Source organism: Panthera onca, chromosome F2 (assembly GCF_046562875.1).
Source record: "Panthera onca isolate mPanOnc1 chromosome F2, mPanOnc1 haplotype 2, whole genome shotgun sequence".
NCBI lineage: Eukaryota > Metazoa > Chordata > Mammalia > Carnivora > Felidae > Panthera > Panthera onca.
In genome coordinates, this window is record NC_138356.1 from 18,090,039 (window position 1) to 18,113,453 (window position 23,415).

Sequence of the window (23,415 nt, forward strand, 5' to 3'; positions counted from 1 at the left end):
GGAATTTGGGAACATTATAAAATGTAGTATTTATATTAGATATCCTTGAAATAGTGTTAATTTTCTTAGGTGCGAAAACGAATTATGGTTATGTATGAGAATGCCTTTATTCTTAGAAAAGATATGCTGAAGTAAGAGAGTAAAGCATCAGGATATATATAACCCATCTTTAAATGGTTCAGCAAAGGCAAGCAAAACACACACATTTACATACACGTATGTGTGTAGGTCTATTTAAACACACATAAAATGAATGTATCAAAAATTTTAACAACTAGTGAATCCAGAGAAAGGGCATACAGGTGTTCATTGCATTGTTCTTTGGATTTTTCTCTAGGTATGAAAATGTTCTAAGTAAAAAGTTGCAGAAAAATCAAAGAAATTTCACTTCACACTCTGTATTGATATGTATTCAAGACTGGTAAAAGAGTTTTTTGCAAAGGGCCAGTTAGTAAACATTTTAGGCTTTGCAGGCCATATGGTCCCTGGTGCAAAGACAGCCACTGTAGGCAATACATAAATAAGCATGTGTTCTAAAAAAGCAATATTTACAAAAATAGGCAATGGGCTAAATTTAGCTCATGGAACATAATTCGCCATCCCCTAACATGTATTACTAAACTTCTAAAGAACGCATGGGCACATAATGCTCTTTCTTCCCTAAGTTTACAAGGGTTTTTGTTTTTAAATTCGGACTTCCCAGGAGCATGGCCTCTTCTTTAGTCTCTATACTTGCCCATTCAATGATTTTATGGCTTTAACTACTACTTTATAACAAAATGACTCCCATCTATAGCACCTGTCTTGATATCTTAGGCCAGATTTCTAGATTTCTATTATGTGTATCATAAAATTTCCACATGGATGGTGCACTAAAAAATTAGTAATTTTTTCTCCCAAGCCAACTTTTCCTCCAACATAATTTAATTCTACCAATTCCACAACCATCCACCTACCCATTTAGACTCAGAAACTGGGATACCACTGAAGCAGAGATGAGTTAACATAGCAGGCCCAAGACTGCTTGCAAGGTTGGTCCTTGGCTGGCACCTGGAACTACATTTTGGAAGAGTTTGCACTATTCCCAGACCTAGGAGGAGTGGCTTACTGTGCCTAAACTGTACAAATAATGTGGTTTATGCTAAATACAGCTTTCCTTCTGGAAATCTGAAATTTGGGTACATGCAAGTAGAGGGTGCCAACAAAACTTTGGGCACTGAGTCTAATGAGCTACTCTGGTAGCCAACACCTACAATCTGATGTGGAGGAATTAAGCGCTTCCTGTGTGACTTTACAGGGAGAGGGCTCTTGGAAGTAAGCACCTGATTTCCTTCAGACATTGCCCCACGTCTTTTCCCTTTGATGATTTTGTATCGTACTCTTACACGGTAAAAATTTTAGTGGTGATTATAATTATATGAGGAGTCCTATGAGTCCTGAGTCCCTCTAGTAAATCACAAAACCTTGAGATATTCTTGGGGTCTTTAACATACCTTATAATTTCTTTTTCAGCAAGGTATTTAATCAGTTGCAAGGTCTTTTTTTTAATGATTTATTTTAAGTTTATTTATTTATATTGAGAGAGAGCCAGCAGGGGAGGGGGAAGACAGAGAAAGAGAAAAAGAGACAGAGAGAGAGAAAGAGAGAGAGAGAGACTGAATGAATGAACGAATGAATCCCAAGCAGGCTCTGAGCTGTCAATGCAGAGTCTGACGCAGGGCTCAATCCCACGAACCATGAGATCATGACCTGAGCTGAGATCAACAGTTGGACAAGTAACCAACTTGAGCCACCCAGGCACCCCAGTTGCAAAGCCTACTTGATTCAACATTCGATATCTCACTTCTCATTCACATTTTCTTCATTTCCACTGTTTCTGTCCTGCTGAGGATTCCATTACTGCACTGGTCTCCTATTGTACTTTCTACTTCCGCACTTCCTTCTTCTAACAGAATAATTCTAATCATTCCATCTATTAGTTAAAAAATTCATAATGGTAACTCATTTTGTGATAGAATAAAGTCTAAAATCCTAAACTTTTAATTAGTAAGCTTAAGATTTCTTTAACCTTAGGGGTGCCTGGGTGGCTCAGTCAGTTAAGTGTCCAACTCTTGATTTCAGCTCAGGTCATGATCTCATGGTTCGCAAGTTTGAGCCCCACACCCACTCAGGCTATGCGCTGACAGTGTAGAGCCTACTTAAAGTTCCCCCTCTCCCTCTCTTCCCTGCCCCCTTAAAAAAAAAAACAAAGAGGAGCGCCTGGGGGGTTCAGTCAGCTGAACGTCTGACTTGAGCTCAGGTCATGAACTCATGGTGTTTATGAGTTCAAGCTCTGCATCGGGCTCTGCACTAACAGCTCAAAGCCTGGAGCCTGCCTCAGATTCTGTGTCTCCCTGTCTCTCTGCACCTCCCCTCCCCTCCCCCCAGCCCCTCCACCCAGCTCACACTCTCTCTCAAAAATAAATAAACATTAAAAAAAAAATCTCTTTAACCTTAGTTTCTATTGTATGACATCACATACTCTATACTTCAGCCAAACTACCACCTGCCAATTCCCAAACCATCCTCTCCTCTAAATCTGAACTAACAGAGTTTCCAATACATCAAATACCATTCCCCAAACTTGTGTGAATCCACAGAGTCTAAGTTCAAGTGTCATCACCTACATGAAGTCCTCCCGGATCATTTTAGAAATAATCACTTTTTACAAAATTTTAATAGGATGTTAGCTATTTCTTTCTAACGGCACTTATCACTTTATACCTTGTATTAGTCTTACATACATACATTCCAGAACCCCCTTCTTCCAGAGCATGGTCTATCTTGGATTAACTTTTGTATCCTCCTACAGTGCCACACAACTGTACGTACTTCCTTAGTATTTGCTGAATGAAAAGATGAAAAAACAAGAAGGCAATCAGATGAATGCCTGGTTCTAGTGTTTCATTAAAGGAGAAAAGATATTCTTACAAAGAATGGTAATATAAAAGGGAGTTAGTATGGCTGAAACAGTATTATTCTCATTCAAGAGCCATACTGTACGTACATTTAATCATATATGTAGAAGTCTATGTAGCAAGGTTCTATGCTTAATCCTGGGCAAGATACCATGAATTAAATAAGTTTCAGTGGATTAGTCTCAAATCTAATCCTATCTATAAATAATACTATTTATGGAAAATGGGAGATAAAATCCTAACAAACTGTAATAAAACATCTTTATAGTATTACAAAGATATATCCATAAGATATGACCTGCCCCTGTATCAATTATACCTTGGTTGTGACAATAAAGGTATAAGAAAGCCTAATTTTTTTCAAAAAAAGACATGAAATACTCAAAACTGAATCAATTTAAATATTTTCTTTATCAAGTTTCATGCATTTAGGAGTGTAAAGAATATATCTCTACCATCAAAACACAAAAACAAAACAATGTAATGGCATCAACTTTTTTTCAATGGGGAGGGGGAATAACGGATTTTTATAAAAGACCGTAACTGAACCTAGAGAAAAAGAGAGTTAATTCTTTGATAATTAAAAACATTTAGATATTTTTTTCTATACACACACTCTAATTTGAGAAAGAGCTTATATATTTGCCCTTTTTGTTCCACATATAAATAGTCTCCATAGTTAGATGAAATATCAAAGAATAAACTAATTTTGAGTTAAACACACTACCTCCAACAACGATGTTCACCATTTCTTCTACAATGCTCTGTACAATGTCTTGTGGCTTTTCCTCACAGTCATGGTTTTCTCCATCATATAATATGTCATTTTTAGATAATGCTTTAAAAAATAAAAATCCAAGAAAACATTATTTGAATTTTTTGGAAACTTTTACCAAACATTTAAAATTAAAAACTTTGCTAAAAAATTAAGAATAAAAGAAAATCCAATGGATAACATGAAACTAGAAGCAATTACAAGTTAAACATTCAGAATTCATAACTATACCAAATTTACAATATTTTATAAATTTAAGTCAATTTCAAAAATGATTCATTTGACAAACTATTAAATGATCATTCAACTTAAGCAAATTTTCTAGATTATTCCTTCAGAAGCTAAACATTTAAAGTATTTTGAATGAAAAATTTCTAACATGTCTGACATACTTATCAAGTAATATATTAAATGTAACTAAAGCCTGCATTGATCAATTCCGTTTATCAATAATGTGCCTTTGTATTTGTGAAGTCTGTGAAGACAAAGAGACAGGGCCATGTGGGCCTCCAACAGTGCATTCCAGCCCTTCCTTACTGTTTCTTCCCCAAACCAATCTACATACCCAACGTAAAACTAAATTTAATAAATAAAAAAGGATTCATTCTCCAATTTCACAATCAAACAGACATATATGCCCAACAGAACTTCTGAACAGCTTAAGAGAAACTGATAAACCTTGACATTCCAGAGTTAGCTTGCAGATAAAAATAGGATTTCTACTGGTTTTTTTGAAATGTTGCAAATACCTCAGGAAGGCTCAATTAACATTTTTGGATGCTTTGGGATCAAGGACCCTGTTCTGCCCTACTCCAAACAGCATCAGACTGCACATTAGCTGATAGTGCTAACACCCTCATCCCAACTCACACTGCCCTCCAGAAACCTGTCCTCCCTATTGTTCACTGCTCCTAATCTACTGTTTGCTACACTCTACAGAATACTGAATGGCACAAGGGGAAATCTGATAAAGAAGCATACCAATCAGTACACTTATTTTATAAAAAATCTAAATACGGTAATAACACAAGATTCTTCGGTGGAGTAAAAACATATAAGATGTTTTGACAGATAATTTTTCTGCCATCCTTAAGCTTTGTATTTCTGTCCTCTAGCTGCCTAAAATTATCTAGAGTCTGAAAGTTAGTTTCAACAAAACTAAATATGCAGTCACTAATATGTGTACAAAATAGTGAATCATGAGTCAGTTCTCACTCAAATTATCTGACAGAAATAGCAGTATTTATTACACATAGGAAATCATTAGAGAAGTTAACTATTATGTCCAAAGTCACATAACTAATAAGTGACAGAGATGTAATTCAAAGCAAACTCCAGAGCTCTCTTAATCAATGGTTCTCAGGCAGAATTTTCATTTTTATCAGCTGTTGGGAGAAAAACACCTACAGGGCCAAAATAATCATGACTCTACCACAGCAAATTATGTCTTATTTATAATTCTGTATCCTACAAGGTGACTTGCACACAGTAGATGCTTCCATTCCTTGAGTCTCAGCCCATGTTACTTTTTCTGTCACAAAATTTCCTAAATTTTCTAGCCAGCCAATTTCAACTCCTATCCACCAAGATTCAACCAAAACATCATTACTTTCTCTATAAAGGTATTATTTAACTCTCCTCAGCAGAATTACCTTGTGCAGGTCACTTTCAGGATACTTATCACATTATACCTCATTTATATATGCCTGACCATCCAGGCAAACCATGGCCACCCTTAGAACAATGTCTTTATCTCTATCAGCTTTTTAACCTCAAGTGCCACATAGTGCCTAGGACACAGTATGCTAAATAAATATTTGCTGAATGCATGAAGAAATGAAGAAATAAAGTCCCAGCTTTATTAGAGATCAGTCCTTTGAATCAGCCTCTTACAAGCTCACAGTAAAAGTAGGTGAAATCTGGCAAGAGCTGGCTAGAAAAATGTAAATCATATAAGCAGCATAGATTTACTATTAGCTTGGGTACTGTGAATGCTTAGATTTATCAAAATTATCCCTTTTTAAAAAACGTTTGTTTATTTTGAGAGAGAGAGAGAGAGAGAGAGGCAGGGAGGGATGGGGGAAGGAATGGGAAAAGAGAAAATCCCAAGGAGGCTCCATGGTGTCAGCCAAGAGCCCAATGTGGGGCTTGATCTCACAAACTGCAAGATCACGACCTGAGCCGAAATCCAGAGTTGTACGCTTAACTAAGTCACCCAGGCACCCCAAAATTACCCCTTTTAAAATAAAGAGTAAAGCACTATTAAAAGCATTAAAAAGGCATCTAATCATGCCACTGCTGATGTTCATCCCACTATTACATTATAAAAAAGATGTGGTAGAAAAAAATCAACGGCTGAAAATATATTACAGAAGTCTTTTCTCAAAGAAAAATACAGAATTCAGATGAACTGTAACTAAGACCTAACCATCCCACTTCCATGCAAACATAGTAAACAGGCAACAGAATTTCCATCATTTTTTGATGGAAGTTAATAAGAAACAAAGGGAACAACAAAACTCCCTAGCAGTTTTATAAACTAGCTAAAGCTGAAAATAATGTCTGGGAGGAAAAAAAAAAAATGACTTCATGTGATTATTTTTAGAGAAACAAATTAGTAAAATAAATAAATTCCAAGCAGGCTCTGTGCTATCAGTGTGGAGCCTGACACAGGGCTAGAGCTCACAAATCAGGAGATCATGACCTGGGCCAAAATCAAGAGTTGAATGCTCAATTGACTGAGCCATCCAGGTACCCCTTGTAACCTTTCTCTTACAAATAAATTTACTCAGAAAAATACTATCAGAGAACATCTCAATTTTAGGGCTTACTATACATCAGGATATAAAAATATTTTTGTATGTTAGGTGGTTACTCTATTTTTATACTTAATTTCAGTACTTTTAGACAATAGTATTTTCTGAACCAGTAACACATTGATGCCCTAAAACTTGCAGTCACATTCCGGAAAATCTTATAAACAGATCTTTTGTTTGTTATGAAACTGTTTTAAGAAAAGTGAAGTTCCTATATGATGTGGTAACAAACATTCAAGACCCCCTTTAGTAACATGTATCTCCTCCAAAACAAGTCTGTAAATTGTACTGCTCATGAGATGCCAGTGAATGCATAGTATTCTTAATAGATATCTTGTATTTTGAAGTCAATTAAATTCACTACCTAGGATGGAAAACATCCACAACTAACCACCATGTGTCTGCTATCCATTAAATCACATTACCCTTTCCACATTTCTTTCCCAAACAGCATGCCTACACTCTTCCCTTAACACGTCCCACAACCCCTTCTCAAAAAGATTACTTTCAGCTGCAGTTGCCTGATCAGCTTCAGTCTGTTCATTTTCTGCACTGGAAATATCAGATCCATTTTCGGGTTCTGTGTCATCCTGAAGGCTTTTATCCACATCATTTGTATGGGAATCAAGGTCCCCTTCATGTTCTTGGGTCATATGATCAACAGTTTGAGGTGGCAAATATCTAAGTTGAGGTGATTCAGGCTCATGATGGCTTACTGGAGACTGCAACAGATGATGATGCTGCCGATGCCTTTCTTTTTCCATTTGTTTGGCTTCCTGCAACTAGAAAGAAATAATTTCCCATATTAGTAAAGTAAGTTGTTTAAAATTTGGAAGGATAATGTTATGCTCAACTATAAATCCTTTATATAAAGGTGTCATTTTGTCTCTGGGATTAGAAATTGTAGTCCATCAGAAGCAAAGAACATAAAATATACTAAAAACACACAAGAACAAGTAACAGTGGTTACTTCTTAGAGGGACGGAAATTGGTACATAAAAACAGAGATGAAAGTCTTTCAGTACATATCTTCTCTTCACTATTTTTGGTGTTTGAATCATGTGACTGTATAACCTAAGCAAAATTTACAAAACTGAAATAAATTTTAATAGTCTCAGAATAATAATTGGATTAATGCAAACAGTGGATTTTCCTAAAATCAAAATTTCACTAAGGGAGGGAAAAAGTGGATGGGGAAATAAAACACACACTCATTTTACTTATACATACATAAACAAATGAAATCTAGATACACAAGAAAATAGTCAATGATAATGGTTACTTATGGGGGGGGGGGGGGGGGTTAGGAAATGACCAAATTAGAAACAAGGGTCAGAGGGAATTTTCAGTGTATACTCTTCTGTAACATGTTCTTATGTCACATTGTCAAATGTCATTTAAGTAAAAATAATAAAATTACATATAATAAATAAAATCACAATGAGTACTTAAATGTCTCTGTCCAGTCATCTTAATAAGGATGAAAAAATCATATCAACAAATGTTTATTTTAAGAGACCTGTCATTATTATATATAGAATACCACCTGTAAAAGTGGCTTACTTGTAAGATGCTAAACCAGTAACAAACAGAATCACAGAGTTTCATTTTTTAGCACTTTATTGCTTTCAGATACAACTCTTTTGGTCCTCATAACCGAAGAATAAGAATGATTCTCACAGGATGCTTCGATGGCTGTCAGTTCAGCATCCAACTCTTGATTTTGGCTCAGGTCTTGATCTCAGAGTTCAGGAGTTCGAGCACTCTCAGTTGGGCTCTGCACTGGCAACATGCAGCCTGCTTGAGAGTCTCTCTCCCTCTCTCTCTGCCCCTCCCCAGTTTGTGCACACTCTGTCTCTCTCTCTCTCTCTCAATAAATAAATAAATTTTATATATATATGAAAAAAGAATGATTCTCACAGAATTAATTTCCATAATGGTAAATACTCTGTCAAATAAGAACATTTCATATTCCTTAGTAATATTCCATTTTATGTGGAAACACCAGAACTAGTTATATGAATGTATAAAATATATTTAAACTAAAAGACTTTAATGCCCAAAGTGCCAATGCCAAAATTCCTTATAATAAACATGTCTAAATCCACGTTTTACAGATAAAGAAAATGATGCACATGACTATTTGCACAGCTGGAATCAGAACAGAATTTTCAGACTGATACTTTAGCCCATTCATGAGAAAGTCAATTTCCAAAGTAGCAGTGAAGAACCTATGACCTGCAATCCAATCCCACCCTCAGGCTAAGCTTCAACAGACAGGCAATGTGGTTTAGTGAAACAAGCACATGCTTTGGAATCACCTACAAGCATGGTGTCCAATTCTAGTTCTATTTATTCTAGCGTTTCTATAACTCTAGAAATATCCTTAAAAAAAAAAAAAGCAGTGTTATTGCATGAAAATAAACCTTTAAACATTTTCTATACACTTCCCTAGTTTCTAGATGGGTTTCTCAACATCAGTACTATTGACATTTTAGGTGAGATAGTTTTTGTTGTGGAAGGGTACTGTGTGGTATACTGCAGGGTGTTTAGCAACGTCCCTATCCTCTACCTGCTATGTGCCAGTAACAGCCTCCCCGTCCCAGTCATGATAATCAAGAGACTCAAGTGTGGCCTCAGGGGCAAAAAAACACTGTTCTATAGAAAGAAATTAGCATTTTCTCCTTTGAAAATATTTTAGACCTAAACATTTTATAGAAAGTTTTATATGAGTAGGGGGAAGGGAAAGGTTATTAATGGTATATGTAAGTGAATTAGACTTCTAGCTTACAATATTTTAGCAAATGTTCAAGTTAAATCAGTCTGCTCCCCACTTTTTTTTCTCTCTCTCCTGTCTTTTTTTTCCTATAATTTTACATAGCACAGAACTAAATACCCTTCATGACATGAAACATATTCACAGCTTTTATCAAAATTCAGTTATATATTTATTTGTGTGATTATCTGTTTAAGGTTCATCTTTCCCTTCTATGCCCCACAGTTTTTAAGATCTTTCAAGGTAGTAGTCAAGTTGGTTTTGCCCATCACTACAACTGAAACTGAGAACAGTGCTAGAAACATAAGTAATATAATAAAAACTTGTTGCAATCCCTATCAAAATAACACCAGCATTCTTCACAGAGCTAGAACAAACAATCTTAAAATTTGTATGGAACCAGAGTAGACCCCGAATAGCCAAAGCAATCTTGAAAAAGAAAACCAAATGATATATACAATGGAATACTACTTGGCAATGAGAAAGAATGAAATCCTGCCATTTGCAGCAGGATGGATGGAACTGGAGGGTATTATGCTAAGTGAAATAAGTCAGTCAGAGAAAGACAGATATTATATGTTTTCACTCATATGTGGATCTCAGGAAACTTAACAGATGACCATGGGGGAAGGGAGGGGGAAAAATAGTTACAAACAGAGAGAGGGAGGCAAACCATAAGAGACCCTTAAATACAGAGAACAAACCGAGGGTTGATGGGGGGTGGGGGTGACGGGAAAGTGGGTGATGGGCATTGAGGAGGGCACTTGTTGGGATGAGCACTGGGTGTTGTATGGAAGCCAATTTGACAATAAATTATATTAATTAAAAAGAAAGAAAGAAAGAAAGAAAGAAAGATAACCAAAGCTGGAAGCATCACAATCCCAGACTTCAAGATGTTATTACAAGGCTGTAATCATCAAGACAGTATGGTACTGGCACAAAAACAGACACTCAGATCAATAGAACAGAACAGAGAACCCAAAAATGGACCTACAAACGTATGGCCAACTAATCTTTGACAAAGCAGGAAAGAATATCCAATGGAATAAAGACAGTCTCTTCAGCAAGTGGTGCTGGGAAAACTGGACAGCAACATGCAGAAGAATGAACCTGGACCACTTTCTTATACCATACACAAAAATAAACTCAAAATGAATTGAAGACCTAAACTTAAGACAGGAAGCCATCAAAATCCTAGAGAAGAAAACAGGCAAAAACCTCGCTGACCTCAGCTGCAGCAACTTCTTACTCAACACATGTCCAGAGGCAAGGGAAACCAAAGCAAAAATGAACTATTGGGACCTCATCAAGATAAAAATCTTCTGCACAGTTGGGGCGCCTGGGTGGCGCAGTCGGTTAAGCGTCCGACTTCAGCCAGGTCATGATCTCGCGGTCCTTGAGTTCGAGCCCCGCGTCAGGCTCTGGGCTGATGGCTCGGAGCCTGGAGCCTGTTTCCGATTCTGTGTGTCCCTCTCTCTCTGCCCCTCCCCTGTTCATGCTCTGTCTCTCTCTGTCCCAAAAATAAAATAAAAAAAAAAAAACGTTGAAAAAAAAAAAAAAATCTTCTGCACAGCAAAGGAAACAATCAGCAAAACTAAAAGGCAACCGAAGGAATGGGAGAAGATATTTGCAAATGACATCAGATCAAGGGTTAGTATCCAAAATCTATAAAGAACTTACCAAACTCAACACCCAAAAAACAATCCAGTGAAGACATGGGCAAAAGACATGAATAGACACTTCTCCAAAGAAGACATCCAGATGGCCAACTGACACATGAAAAAATGCTCAACATCACTCATCATCCAGGAAATACAAATCAAAACCACAACGAGATACCACCTCACACCTATCAGAATGGGTAACATTAACAACTCAGGCAAAAACAGTTATTGGTGAGGATGCAGAGAAAGAGGATCTCTTTTGCACTGCTGGTGGGAAGGCAAACTGGTGCAGCCCCTCTGGAAAACAGTATGGAGGTTCCTCAAGAAATTAAAAATAGAAGTACCCTATGACCCGGCAATTGCACTACTAGGCATTTATCCAAGGGGTACAGGTGTGCTGTTTCAAAGGGGCACATGCACACCAATTTTTATAGCAGCACTATCAACAATAGCCAAAGGATGGAAAGAGCCCAAATGTCCATCAACGGATGAATGGATAAAGAAGATGTGCTGTGTATGTGTGTGTGTGTGTGTGTGTATATATATATACACACACACACACACACACATATGTGGAGTAATACTCCATTGTATATATATATGTGTGTGTGTGTGTATATATATATTTGTATATATATATACATATATATACACACACACACACACACACACACACACACATATATATATACACAATGGAGTATTACTAGGCAATCAAAAAGAATGAAATCTTGCCATTTCCAACTATGTGGATGGAACTAGAGGGTATTATGCTAGGTGAAATTAGTCAGAGAAAGACAAATATCATATGACTTCACTCATGGGAATTTAAGAAACACAACAGATGAACATAAGGAAAGGGAAGCAAAAATATAAAACCAGGGAGGGGACAAAACATAAGAGACTTAAATATAGAGAAGAAACAGAGGGTTGCTGGAGGGGTTGTGGGAGAGGAATGGGCTAAATGGGTAAGGGGCTTAAGGAATCCACTCCTGAACTCACTGTTGCATTATATGCTAACTAACTTGGATGTAAATTAAAAAATAAATTATTAAAAAAAAAAAACTTGTTGAACAAGTCAAACATATAAAACTTTTCTCATGTTTCTGCCATTAATAAGTGATAAAAGATTATATGCATTCATTTTTTTAAAAAAAGCAGTACAACTACTATTTGTAGTTTCAAAATACTAGAAAGGATCCAATGTCAATATGTAGAAGAGTGACTGAATAGACTACACCACATCTCAGAGTACCATACACCTACAAAAAAGATGATCTCTAAAAAGTAATATGGAATGATTTCCAGGACATACTTCTAAGTGAAAAGAGCAAAGTACTAAGAGAGATGTATATAGTATGTGTGGTAGCCAGCCTTTAAGATGGTCACTAATGATTTCTCCTTTTGATTTTCACTTCCTTGCGAAGTCCCCTCCCACATTGCACCAGGGATGGTCTGGGTACCCGCTTCTGATCATAAAGTAGACACTGTAGCTTCTGTTTTGTTGCTCTCTGTCTGATCATCTTCCCTGGAGATAGCCAGCTGCCATGCTGTGCGCATCCCTATGAGATCCACACAAAACTCAAGCCTTTCCAGACAACAGGCAGTAAAGAACTGAGACCTTTCACCAAAGCCAAATGAGTAAGACTGGAAGTGTCTTCTCTAGCCCAATGAAACCTTTAAATGACGGCAGCACCAGATCACACTGTGATCCATGCAGGGAACTACAACTTCATGTGGAACCCAAACCACACCCACCCAGCTAAGCCACTCCTGTATTCTGGCCTTTCAGAAACTATGAGAGATAAGCAGCTAAATGATAAGTTTTAAGCAGCTGAAGTTTGGGGTGATTTGTTATGCAGTGATACATAACTATTATAGTATGCTACCTCTCATGTAAGAAAGAGGATATGTGAAATCATACATGTATCTGCTCATTTGTGTTACATAAATGCAGGACGGATAAACTAGAAACAAAAGAGATTAGCAGCATCCAAGGGGTAGGAAGAAGGGGGAAGAAGAATGGAGTCAGAGGGATGAAGAAGGAGTAGTCCTCTGAGTATACCTTTTGTGTAGCTGTGTTAAATCATAGTCCTGTTTAACATACTCAAGAAATAAGCAATTAAAACTAACCAAGAAAAGGAAAAACAAGCAATAATAAATTAATTTAATCGTATAAAGGAATAACATTATGGCATGAAGAGTGTGGAGAAAAAAAAGAACCTAAGTAACTTCAGAAAACAATAGTTTGAATGAATTTTATAAGGCTAAAAGAATTGGGGCACCTGGGTGGCTCAGTCGGTTAAGCGGCCGACTTTGGCTCAGGTCACGATTTCACGGTCTGTGAGTTCGAGCCCCGCGTTGGGCTCTGTGCTGACAGCTCAGAGCCTGGAGCCTGTTTCAGATTCTGTGTCTCCCTCTCTCTGACCCTCCCCCGTTCATGCTCTGTCTCTGTCTCAAAAATAAATGTTAAAAAAAAAAAATTAAAAAAAAAAAAAGAATAAATGCTGTAATCTACTTAGTAAGTTTGCTTCTCACAGTGGTATGGGTTAACTATTCTAAAACTATTTTATGTGTATAATAGGACTCAACAAACACTGTATCATAGAAAATAAAAGCCATACTTTTCATTGTTTAGAGACAGGAAGTTACAAATAAGTAAAGGGAAAAGGCTGAAATGAACCCTGTCATGTTGGACTGAAAGATGTATCAGTATAAAAATATACAGACATATAGGTGTGGGGTTAGGTGAAAGAGGGACTATACAGATACATCTTTCCTAGCTCTATCTGCTGAGAGGGCCTAGAAGCAATAACATCTCAGTAGCAATGAATACACCTAGCACTCAGATTTTGGTTTCTAATTACCATTCTCCAATTGAAGGAGCCAAAACTCCCTGTTGAAGTGGTTGATTCTAGGGCTGAAGGAGAAAAAATTCAAAATGAGCCTGGAACATTTTGAGATTACAGGAAGTAAGGAGGTGCTCAAAAAAGGATGGGAGCTTGTCAAAAGTACACAAGGCCAAAGCTGGAATAATCTGGGCAACAAAATAAATAATAGCACTGAATTATAACCAACAGAATATCTATGAGTAAAGACCGATATAAATAAAAAATTGAAAAATATATAGGAAAGAAGAATTCTTTTAATAGATACAGAAGAATAACTCTTGTTTATAAAGAAGAAGAGATCAACAGAAAATCACCATTAGGGAAACACCACAGTAATAAATGTTGCCAACAAGACAAGGATAGTTAAAATGGGGATGGGGAAGTATAAGAAGGAAACAGGATATTTACTCAGTTTTAAGGTAACTCCAAGATCTTTACAGTGGAGGAACCTGGAAGATACCACCTTAACCAAGTAATCAAAGTTAACATTACCAGTAATAGGACATGTCAACATCATGAACTCCTGATACAATGCACTGAAAAGGACACAACAATGTTTCAGAGGTATTCTAGCAAAAACTGGACAACCTCAGTCTAATCATGAGAAAACATCAGACAAAGCAAACTGAGGTACCTTAAAAAAAAATGGTTTAAGTATCCCTCAAAAGCATCAAGATGATCAAAGATAAGATTGAGAAATTACAACAAACTGCAGAAGACTAAGACATAACAACTAAATTCATACTAAGTACATTGTCAGATCCTGGATTGGAACTTGAAACAAAAAAAAGGACATTTGTAGGAAAACTGGTGAAATTCAAGTAGGCTCTGTAGTTTATTTAACAGTAATGTACAAGTATTATAATATGGTTATATAAGACACTGGCATTACAGAAAGACAGGTAAGGGGATCTCTCTGTAATACCTAAAGTTTAAAATCAGTTTTTAAAAAAGTTAGAAGTTGATATGTAATTATGTAGACCTAAACAATTAAAAAGAATACATAAAATGATTCTTTAGCTGATCTCTTAGCCCCCCCCAAAATTTATTTCATCAATGTAGATACACATTTTACTTTGAAAGGACTCAATGACTAAATATTTTACAGCAGAATAGATCAAATCAGGTAGCATTATAGCTACATTACACTCATCTACTAAACTTGAGTACAATAAAAGTATCATCAATCTATAAACACTTCCATGAGGATGACAATAAATATCTTTCAAATTCTACTTGTCAACCACTAAAAATATATTTTTCCAAAGTTAAACAAGTCAGTTAACCTCAAAATAAGGCAAAATACCACAAATCTTCACTAAAGTACAACTGTAAATGAAAAACATTCTTCTCTACAAGTACCAAAGATTTCACTATAATTTCCTCTAAATTCTTTTCTATATTTGGTACCTGTGGTGTTCTTTACAATCTCTGTTTTTTAATACTTACTGCTTGGTTTTCCATGCGTGCAAAGATAACATTTAGCATCTGAGTAAGAGTAGCTTTGGCTGTCGTCTGATTGATGAGATTTTTGCTTGCTAGATAGATATTGTAACATGTTCTCACAGCTTGCAGGACAGTTCCTTCATGAATTTCTATGTGTTGTGATGTTACTGCAGTAAGTAAAGCCTTTAAAAATAAAGACACAGTTAAAGCAATTTTCTGCATCCTGCATTTCAGCACAAAAATATGAGTATTTTTATATTAGAATTAAAACTTTTAGATACCATTACCACTTTCAAGTACACATGAACAGAATTTTCAGTATACACCCAACCGAATTTCTAACCTTGAATATGTATTATCAACTGGCAGTAATTTCCAAATAATCTTCCCAAACCCAGAACACTAGAAAACTATACAATTAAATTGTTTCAACACTCAAGTTTCATTTTTATAAAACTATTAGTCTATTAAAATGCACAGCACTAATTGTCCAGCAGAACACAGATATGCTTTCTAAGACATATGCTTTATATGACATATCTGTTGAATAAGGCTGTCAACTTTGGAGGGTACCCACTGTCTTATTCACTTACAAATTTTTCTGAGATGGTTCTCACAGATCAGACTAAATAAATGTACTGCTGTTGTTGGTGAAGATGTTTACAAACAGAATAAAGCATTCACATATCAGATTAAATTAGAATAAAGCATTTAAAATAATCCTAAGTGAATTTCCCAATAAACTTTGTATTAATGTTCACAGATTAGGGTACATGCAATTTCTCAAGAGCAAGGACTCTTTTGTCCTTTATGCTGTACAATACTACACAAAGTCAGCACTGAGTTTATTTTAAATAAACCATGATTGATATTAAGTTGCAAATGACAGGGGGCGCCTGAGTGGCTCAGTCAGTTGAGCATCCGACTTCAGCTCAGGTCATGATCTCATGGCTCGTGAGTTCGAGCCCTGCATCAGGCTCTGTGCTGATGGCTCAGAGCCTGGAGCCTGCTTCGGATTCTGTGTCTCCCTCTCTCTCTGCCCCTAACCCACTCGCATTCTGTCTCTGTCTCTCTCAAAATAAATAAACACTAAAAAAATTTAAAAAATAAATAAATAAATTGCAAATGACAGGCCAACTGATTGGACGGCATTTTTAGAATAACTTGTGAAGTGACTACAGCTATGAAACTGAAAGGCTCAGAGGGGCTTTATCTACACATGAAAAACACTTTATACATGTAAATGATTTCAAAAGTACAAGAAAATTTTACTGATGCTTAACATATCACCATGACCATTAGCAGTCATATTAAGACTTCAATATTTGTAACAGACTAAAAACACAACTGAGTGACTTTTCTTTAAAGGAGTTTAATCATCCAGGTGTATTATAGCACAAACCCAGAAGAAAGTTTGGCTGAGCATGTTCAGCAAATGAATCAGCAAGGGAATCAGTAAGGCTGATACACAAATAGTTCACATGGTGAAGCATGGGTCTAGAGGGCAGACTATAAGAGATCCAGAAGTAGACAAGAAACTTAGAGGGATCACAGGACCATCATACGAACCCTAAAGCTCAAAAGACGGAATATGTAGGGCAAACATTCCAGAAACCAAAATACTCTGGAAGACTCTGGGAGCCAAAGCCTAAATTGGGACCTTCAAAATAACAGACCTAGAAATATAGTTCACTAGTGAACTCTTGGCATTCAACAAAATCCACTCATATGGGGTCTAAAAAGCAACTAAATGACCTTTATTAGCGATGGAAAGCACATAAAATGACCTTTCCAAATATATCCAAGATAAATGGCTTCTAATTTAAAAAATATATAGAGGGATGCCTCGGTGACTGAGTCAGCTGAGCATCTGACTCTTGATTTCGGCTCAGGCCATGATTTCATGGTTTGTGGAATTGAGCCCCTGCTTGGGATTTTTTCCCTCTCTCTCTCTGTCCCTCCCCTGCTGGCATGGGCTCTCTCTCTCAAACTAAATAAACTTTAAAATGTATACACACACACACACACACACACACACACACACACACAATGAATGACAAATTCACTATATAATCAATTACCTTTATTATTTGCAGCTGAACTCCTTCATCTGTTTGAGGACCTTGGAAGCAGCCACAAATGGTTTCAATAATTCTATCAATTAATTTTTTGCCTGGTGTTGTACTATCTGGAGCATTGCCAGTCAAGTGCCCATAAGCAATAAGTTTCTAAGATGCAGAAAGAAAATAAAGATCCTAATTAAGCTAATAGATATACTAATTGAATATACTTTAAAATTATAATATGTAATTGAATATATGTTAAATTTTTTACATAAAAACATTAAAGTATAATCAAATCCAAGGCTATACCAACTTTTCCTGAAGAAAGGTGTATTAGCTATAAACATGTAAAACCACAGAAACATACTAACCAGAATAAAACCATCAGGCCCTATTTTGAGAAAGCCACACTTTAGATCTGGTCTGATGAATCAGAATAGCTTACTGCTTTCTGTCTAACCATTATTGATACTGCTTTTGTGAAAGCTATCAACATATTTAAATGATTCAATCTCTTTCTGCATCAGATCTGTGAACATACAGAAAACCCAATTTCCATGCACTGGCTGTAACAAATCATGGATTTGTTCAATCTTCATCCATTATAGCCCTGGAAAGCCTTAGATATCAATGAACTTCATCTAAATCCCAAACTAATCATATAAATATGGTTTTTTCCTAGCCACTGAATTATTGGTTCAATACATATAATTCCCCAAACAGTGAAAAGACCTAAGGAGAGAAAGACCCCTCTATCTGGAAATTTTACAAATATCTTAAGAGAATCCTGTGTGTGTGCACACACACGTTTAAGTAAAACAGGATGAAAGAGTTAAGGAATTTTTCTGACATACGTGAAAATCAGAGCTAAAGTCCAGCAGTGAATAATTAAACTGTCAATATTAACCTATTGCTTTATATAAAACAGCAGGCATTCAGTAAAATCATTGCAAATAATGATGTATGTAAAGTCAGTAGCAGGTTAAAAGTACTATGGTTCCTGCATTTCACTGACGGAAAATAAGACCAAATAAACACTAAGATTATTTGTCTCACTAAGCCAACTAATGATTTTTGTTACCCTTAAGCTAGAAACACCTTTTTGAAACTATTATTCTGTCTCTCTTGTATATTAGCAACCATCTGGCCTCTTACCACAAAAAGAATACTCAAGGCTTTCACGGAAAATGTCTGAACCACCAATTATGGTAATGTTTAGAAACACATTCAAATTAAATAGTTTTTAGATAATGCCATTTTATACATACCTGTAAACAATCAAGAGATGTACTAACTATACGGGGACATTTGGACTGGCATGCCAATTCAAAGGGTAAGAAGTACTTGTCTGCTTCGATAAAATTTGTCTTTGATTTCACTGGTGGAAGGGTGCTTGATCCACCTTTTGCTTCTCCATGAGGAGGACTAAAGGAAAAAGAAGAGTATGATTAGAATATTACATTGATTGTACTGATGATAAACTCATATGAAAACACAAAATTTCAGTTTGAAAGGAATTTTGCTAAACAATCTTCCATCTTCCCGTATTTCATGAGGGTAACCAAAGCCCAGGGAAATGAAATGATTTGCTACAGGTAAAAAGCTAATGGCCAGAGCTGTAACTAAATGCAAGAAAATCAAAGAAATTAAAATAGCTATTTAATCACTGAAAAAGTATTTAAATTATAAAATAATCATTTGGTAATCTTTCTAAATATGAATCAAAGTCTTTACACAAAGACTTTTAAGTGTATCTTATGGTATTTCAGGAATACCCTCCTATATTTATGAGATCTTTCTGCTTATATTTCTTAAAAACTTTTTATTATTAATTTTATCATAAAGATCACATACAGAAAATCTGCCACATATAGATGACTGTATTACTATTTTAACCAAGACTGATAAGTTTGCAAATTATTTTTACTAAAGAAAAGAAACCCCACAAACCTCTGTTTTTCAGTTTCCGCTTTTATTTCCTCTGGGGGGGAAAAAAAGAGGCACATGTTAGAAAACTTGACAACAGAAAGATCATTAAGTAATTTCATTATAAACTTTGTAAACTAATTCATAACTCCTATAAGAAGTTGGGAAGAATGCAAATTCAAAAGAAAATTCAGTAGCTAAAATTCTCTTGCTGTTTAATGTATTAATTTATAAAATATAATTTTATCAAACTATACAAAGAATATATATTAATAACCATAAGGATAGGTACAACTACAGGTTACTAATTCCCAAAGCGTTTGTTTTCTCAAAGTAGTTCTTTTTTTTTTTGTTGATTTTTTGTCAAGTAACTACATTAACCAGAAGGATTAATATTAAGAATAGAGTATTAAGTATATTGTATTCAAGTTATAAAATTAAGGCATATGTTCAGTGAGAGGAAAAAACTGAACACATCACTCCTAAAATTATCTCAAGATTATCGCACTAGGACTGTAACCTCTTGACCAGGGACATATGTGTTGATATTTAACCAATTTTTCTACTATGACTACACAAGGCACTGTAAAAATACACATGCTCAATTCAATGGGAAATTTTCCCTTTTGTTGTTTATAGCATAAGAAATGAGGTAAATTAGATAAAGCCTACCTATACTAAAAGACCCTTAAATTTAACTGATAGGCTGGGGAGTCCGGTTAATTGTTTAAACCTGTTTAAAATTTGGAAGGAAAATCAAACATAACATTTATAATTACTATTATTATAACCAACAGTTGTTGACAACTATGTGCCAAGCACTATTACATTTTAAATGTACTAACATAAGCCTCACAGCAAGCTTCATTTTAAAGATGAGGAAAATGATGGAGCACCTGGGTGGCCCAGTTGGTTAAGCGTCCAGCTTCAGCTCAGGTCATGATCTCAGTCTGTGAGCTAGAGCCCCCCATCAGGCTCTGTGCTAAAACAGCTCAAAGCTTGGAGCCTGCTTCGGACTCTGTGCCTCCCTCTCTCTCCACCCCCTCCTCCAATTGCACTATGTCCCTCTCTCTCTGTCTCAAACACAAACACTTAAAAAAATTTAAAAATTAGGAAAATGAAGCACAAAGAGGTCAAATAATTTGCTCAAGGGCTGCATGGCTTGGGTGTATGGCTAATCAGGTTTCACAACTAGATAATCTAACTTCAGATCCTGGTTTCTTAACCACTCTATTACATATGTGTACCTATGAAGATTGACCAAATGTGTTAAAACTGGTATTATAAATTACTAGCCTGTAACTTAATCATTATTAAGTTATCCAGAGACTATATTAAGCCCTTTCTAAAGTGATTTTGTCAAATCACTTTATCATAGATACATAAAGTTGTATCTGTCATTACCTACTCTGTGCTGAGCATCTGATGTTTGGTATTTCAGTTTAGTTCTCTGTGGGCTAAAGCTCTTTTCATTTTACCAGTGGTAGAAGTGGAAGGGAGACGATACAAAAATATTACCTGTAGGTATTTAAAATACTACTTAATAAAAGTTCACAATGTCTGCAGTTAAGATTTGTATATGGCTATTAAAATTGTATAGTTCACGGGGGCGCCTGGGTGGCTCAGTCGGTTAAGTGTCCAACTTTGGCTCAGGTCATGATCTCGCGGTTCACAGGTTTGAGCTGCAAATCGGGCAGAGCCTGCTTCAGATTCTGTTTCCCTCTCTCTGCCCCTCCCCCATTTGCGTTCGGTCTCTCAAAAATGAATAGATATTAAAAATAATTTTTTAATTGTACAGTTTACCAATATATGTAATTAAAAATAATTTAAATCACCTTAAAAATACAATACAGATGAAAGGAAAATTAAATGCCCCAAATTTTCATTAAGATTTTTAACCATATTGTTTATTTTTAAATATCATCATTATTTAAGAATCTGAGGTATTGCTAAAATCCAAGTAAGGCAGAAAAACAATGTAAGGGAAGTGAAGGGATAAGGTAACAGTTTTTGTAGAAGGTGAATTTCCATTTATAAAATAAGTAGGAAATACGGTATTCTGGTTAATAATACATTAGTTAAGAATATTAGAAGTAGTACATTTTAAAGAGCACTATGGTTCGACACCATGTTACTAAACAGCCGTGTGACCTTAGGAAACAACCCTTACTTCACAACTAGATGATTACAAAAGTCCCTTATATTCTAAAATATCAGTCAACAACTATCGCTCACATGCCAAAGCCATCTAGCACCCATTTTCCCAAGTTTAAGGACAGTTTTTACAGCTGAATATTTGCAGTCAAAATGATGACAGGGAACACTAACTTTGAAACCCAGTGAAGAGTAATGTTACTCCACCTGTAAGAATTGTCATTAGGCCAGGATTACAAAATGTATACTCAATTATGGTTATTTTGAATCTTATCAATAAAAAATTTGTGTAAATCTGTTTTCTCTTGGGGTGTAAGTACTTATATAATATCCTTGATTTTTCTTTTTGGCCTGCAAAGCCCTTTATAGAAAAGGTTTGCTGACCTTTGCTCTAAAACATTATGGTTCAAAAGATCTTATAAGACTCTATGAACCATTTTATTCTATGACTCCATTATTTTTAAATGCCCACATTTAAAGAGTCTAATAAAACATATCCAACACAAGCTATACTAAACATAACGTTTCTCTAATTCATATAGTACTATATGTTTTTTAATCCCCAAATCGTTAAGTCATACAAGGCAAGTACTGTTCAAAATGCTTTAGATAAATTGTATTTTTGTAAAAAAAACTTAACTTTCAATATTTCTAATATTTTAAATTATCTTGTACTAAATAGGAGTTATACATTTTCCTTTCTCTATACTTATAACCCACAGTAAAAAAAAAGTTTTAAAGACTGATGAAATCGTTAAAGGTCACAGAACAATTATTACAATTTCCCCCCACTGATTTTTTTAATGTTTACTTATATTTGAGGGAGGGAGGGAGGGAGGGAGGGAGAGAGAGAGAGAGAGAGAGAGAGAGAGAGAGAGAGAGAGATACAGAGCACAAGTGGGGAGGGGCAGAAGAGAGAGGAAGACATCGAATCTGAAGCAGGCTCTAGGCTCTGAGCTGTTAGCACAGAGTCCGATGCTGAGCTCGAATCCATAAACCATGAGATCATAACCTGAGACAAAATTGGACACTTAACCGACTGAGCCACCCAGGCACCCCTTCCCCCACTGATTATTACCATAGCTTACATGTTTTCAGCTTGCATGGTTATCTTTCTGGTCCCACAAAATGCTTATATTTTTATAGTCCCACCAACACACCCTGTATTCATTTTAATGTTTCCTTTCAAAGCTATTTGAGGTCACTTAAACTGGAAGACATTATCACTAAAAAGTAACCAAGATTACAAGGACAAGGGGCAATAGGGGGGAGGTAGAAAGTAAGTATCAAAATACTGAAAGTAACAATGTGATACAGCCACAGTATTTTAAAATAAGTTGAAATTTTTAAAGAAATGCAATACTACTTTATATTTGTGTAGCAATATACAGTTTAAAACATTTTCCCACACATTACCTAATTTTATCCTCAAAGGACAACTCCTATCTTATGGAGGAGAAAACTATGGATCAGATTAGTTACATAATAACATTAAGGTCAGACAGCTGATAAGTAGTGATCCAGAAACTAGTCTCACTGGTCTTAGTGTATTACACTCTACACATTGTGCTATCTTTACTCAACCTTCTACTAATTGATTAAACTGAAATAAAAATTCATTTTACAACTACCAGCATAAACTTATTATAAAGCAGTGATTCTCAAAATACGGTCCCAGGACCAGAGCAGTACCACCACCCAGCCCCACAAAGACTTACTGAATCGGCAACTCTGTGTGTAGAGCCCTACAACCTGTGTTTTAACAAGGCTTCAAGAGGATTCTGATATACAAACAAGTTTAAAAATCACTGCTATAAAGCAGTTAAAACAAACGAGTGGAAGACAGATGGGTTTCATCCACCATGGCCACATCCATTTACTATATTTGTAAGACAAGTACACTTGAGTGTATGCTAAAAAGGAATGACTTTTCAGTTTTCTTATAAC

General features: G+C 35.7%; 1 protein-coding gene across 4 annotated transcripts in view; it reads right to left on the reverse strand.

The window, feature by feature from the left end:
- The window catches only part of ARFGEF1 (ARF guanine nucleotide exchange factor 1), a 149,792-nt gene that overhangs the window by 78,378 nt on the left and 47,999 nt on the right, over positions 1–23,415 (reverse strand). For 3 of the 4 annotated variants that reach the window (XM_060610667.3, XM_060610668.3, XM_060610670.3), the window contains exons 2-7: positions 19,339–19,369; positions 18,657–18,813; positions 17,407–17,553; positions 15,329–15,508; positions 7,054–7,330; positions 3,685–3,795 (exon numbers count right to left, since the gene is read on the reverse strand). In XM_060610667.3, the coding sequence (XP_060466650.1) occupies positions 3,685–3,795; positions 7,054–7,330; positions 15,329–15,508; positions 17,407–17,553; positions 18,657–18,813; positions 19,339–19,369 (903 nt within the window). Of the gene's footprint in view, positions 1–2,787; positions 2,862–3,684; positions 3,796–7,053; positions 7,331–15,328; positions 15,509–17,406; positions 17,554–18,656; positions 18,814–19,338; positions 19,370–23,415 lie in introns of those variants that run through there. The other variant, XM_060610669.3, reaches the window with a different exon arrangement.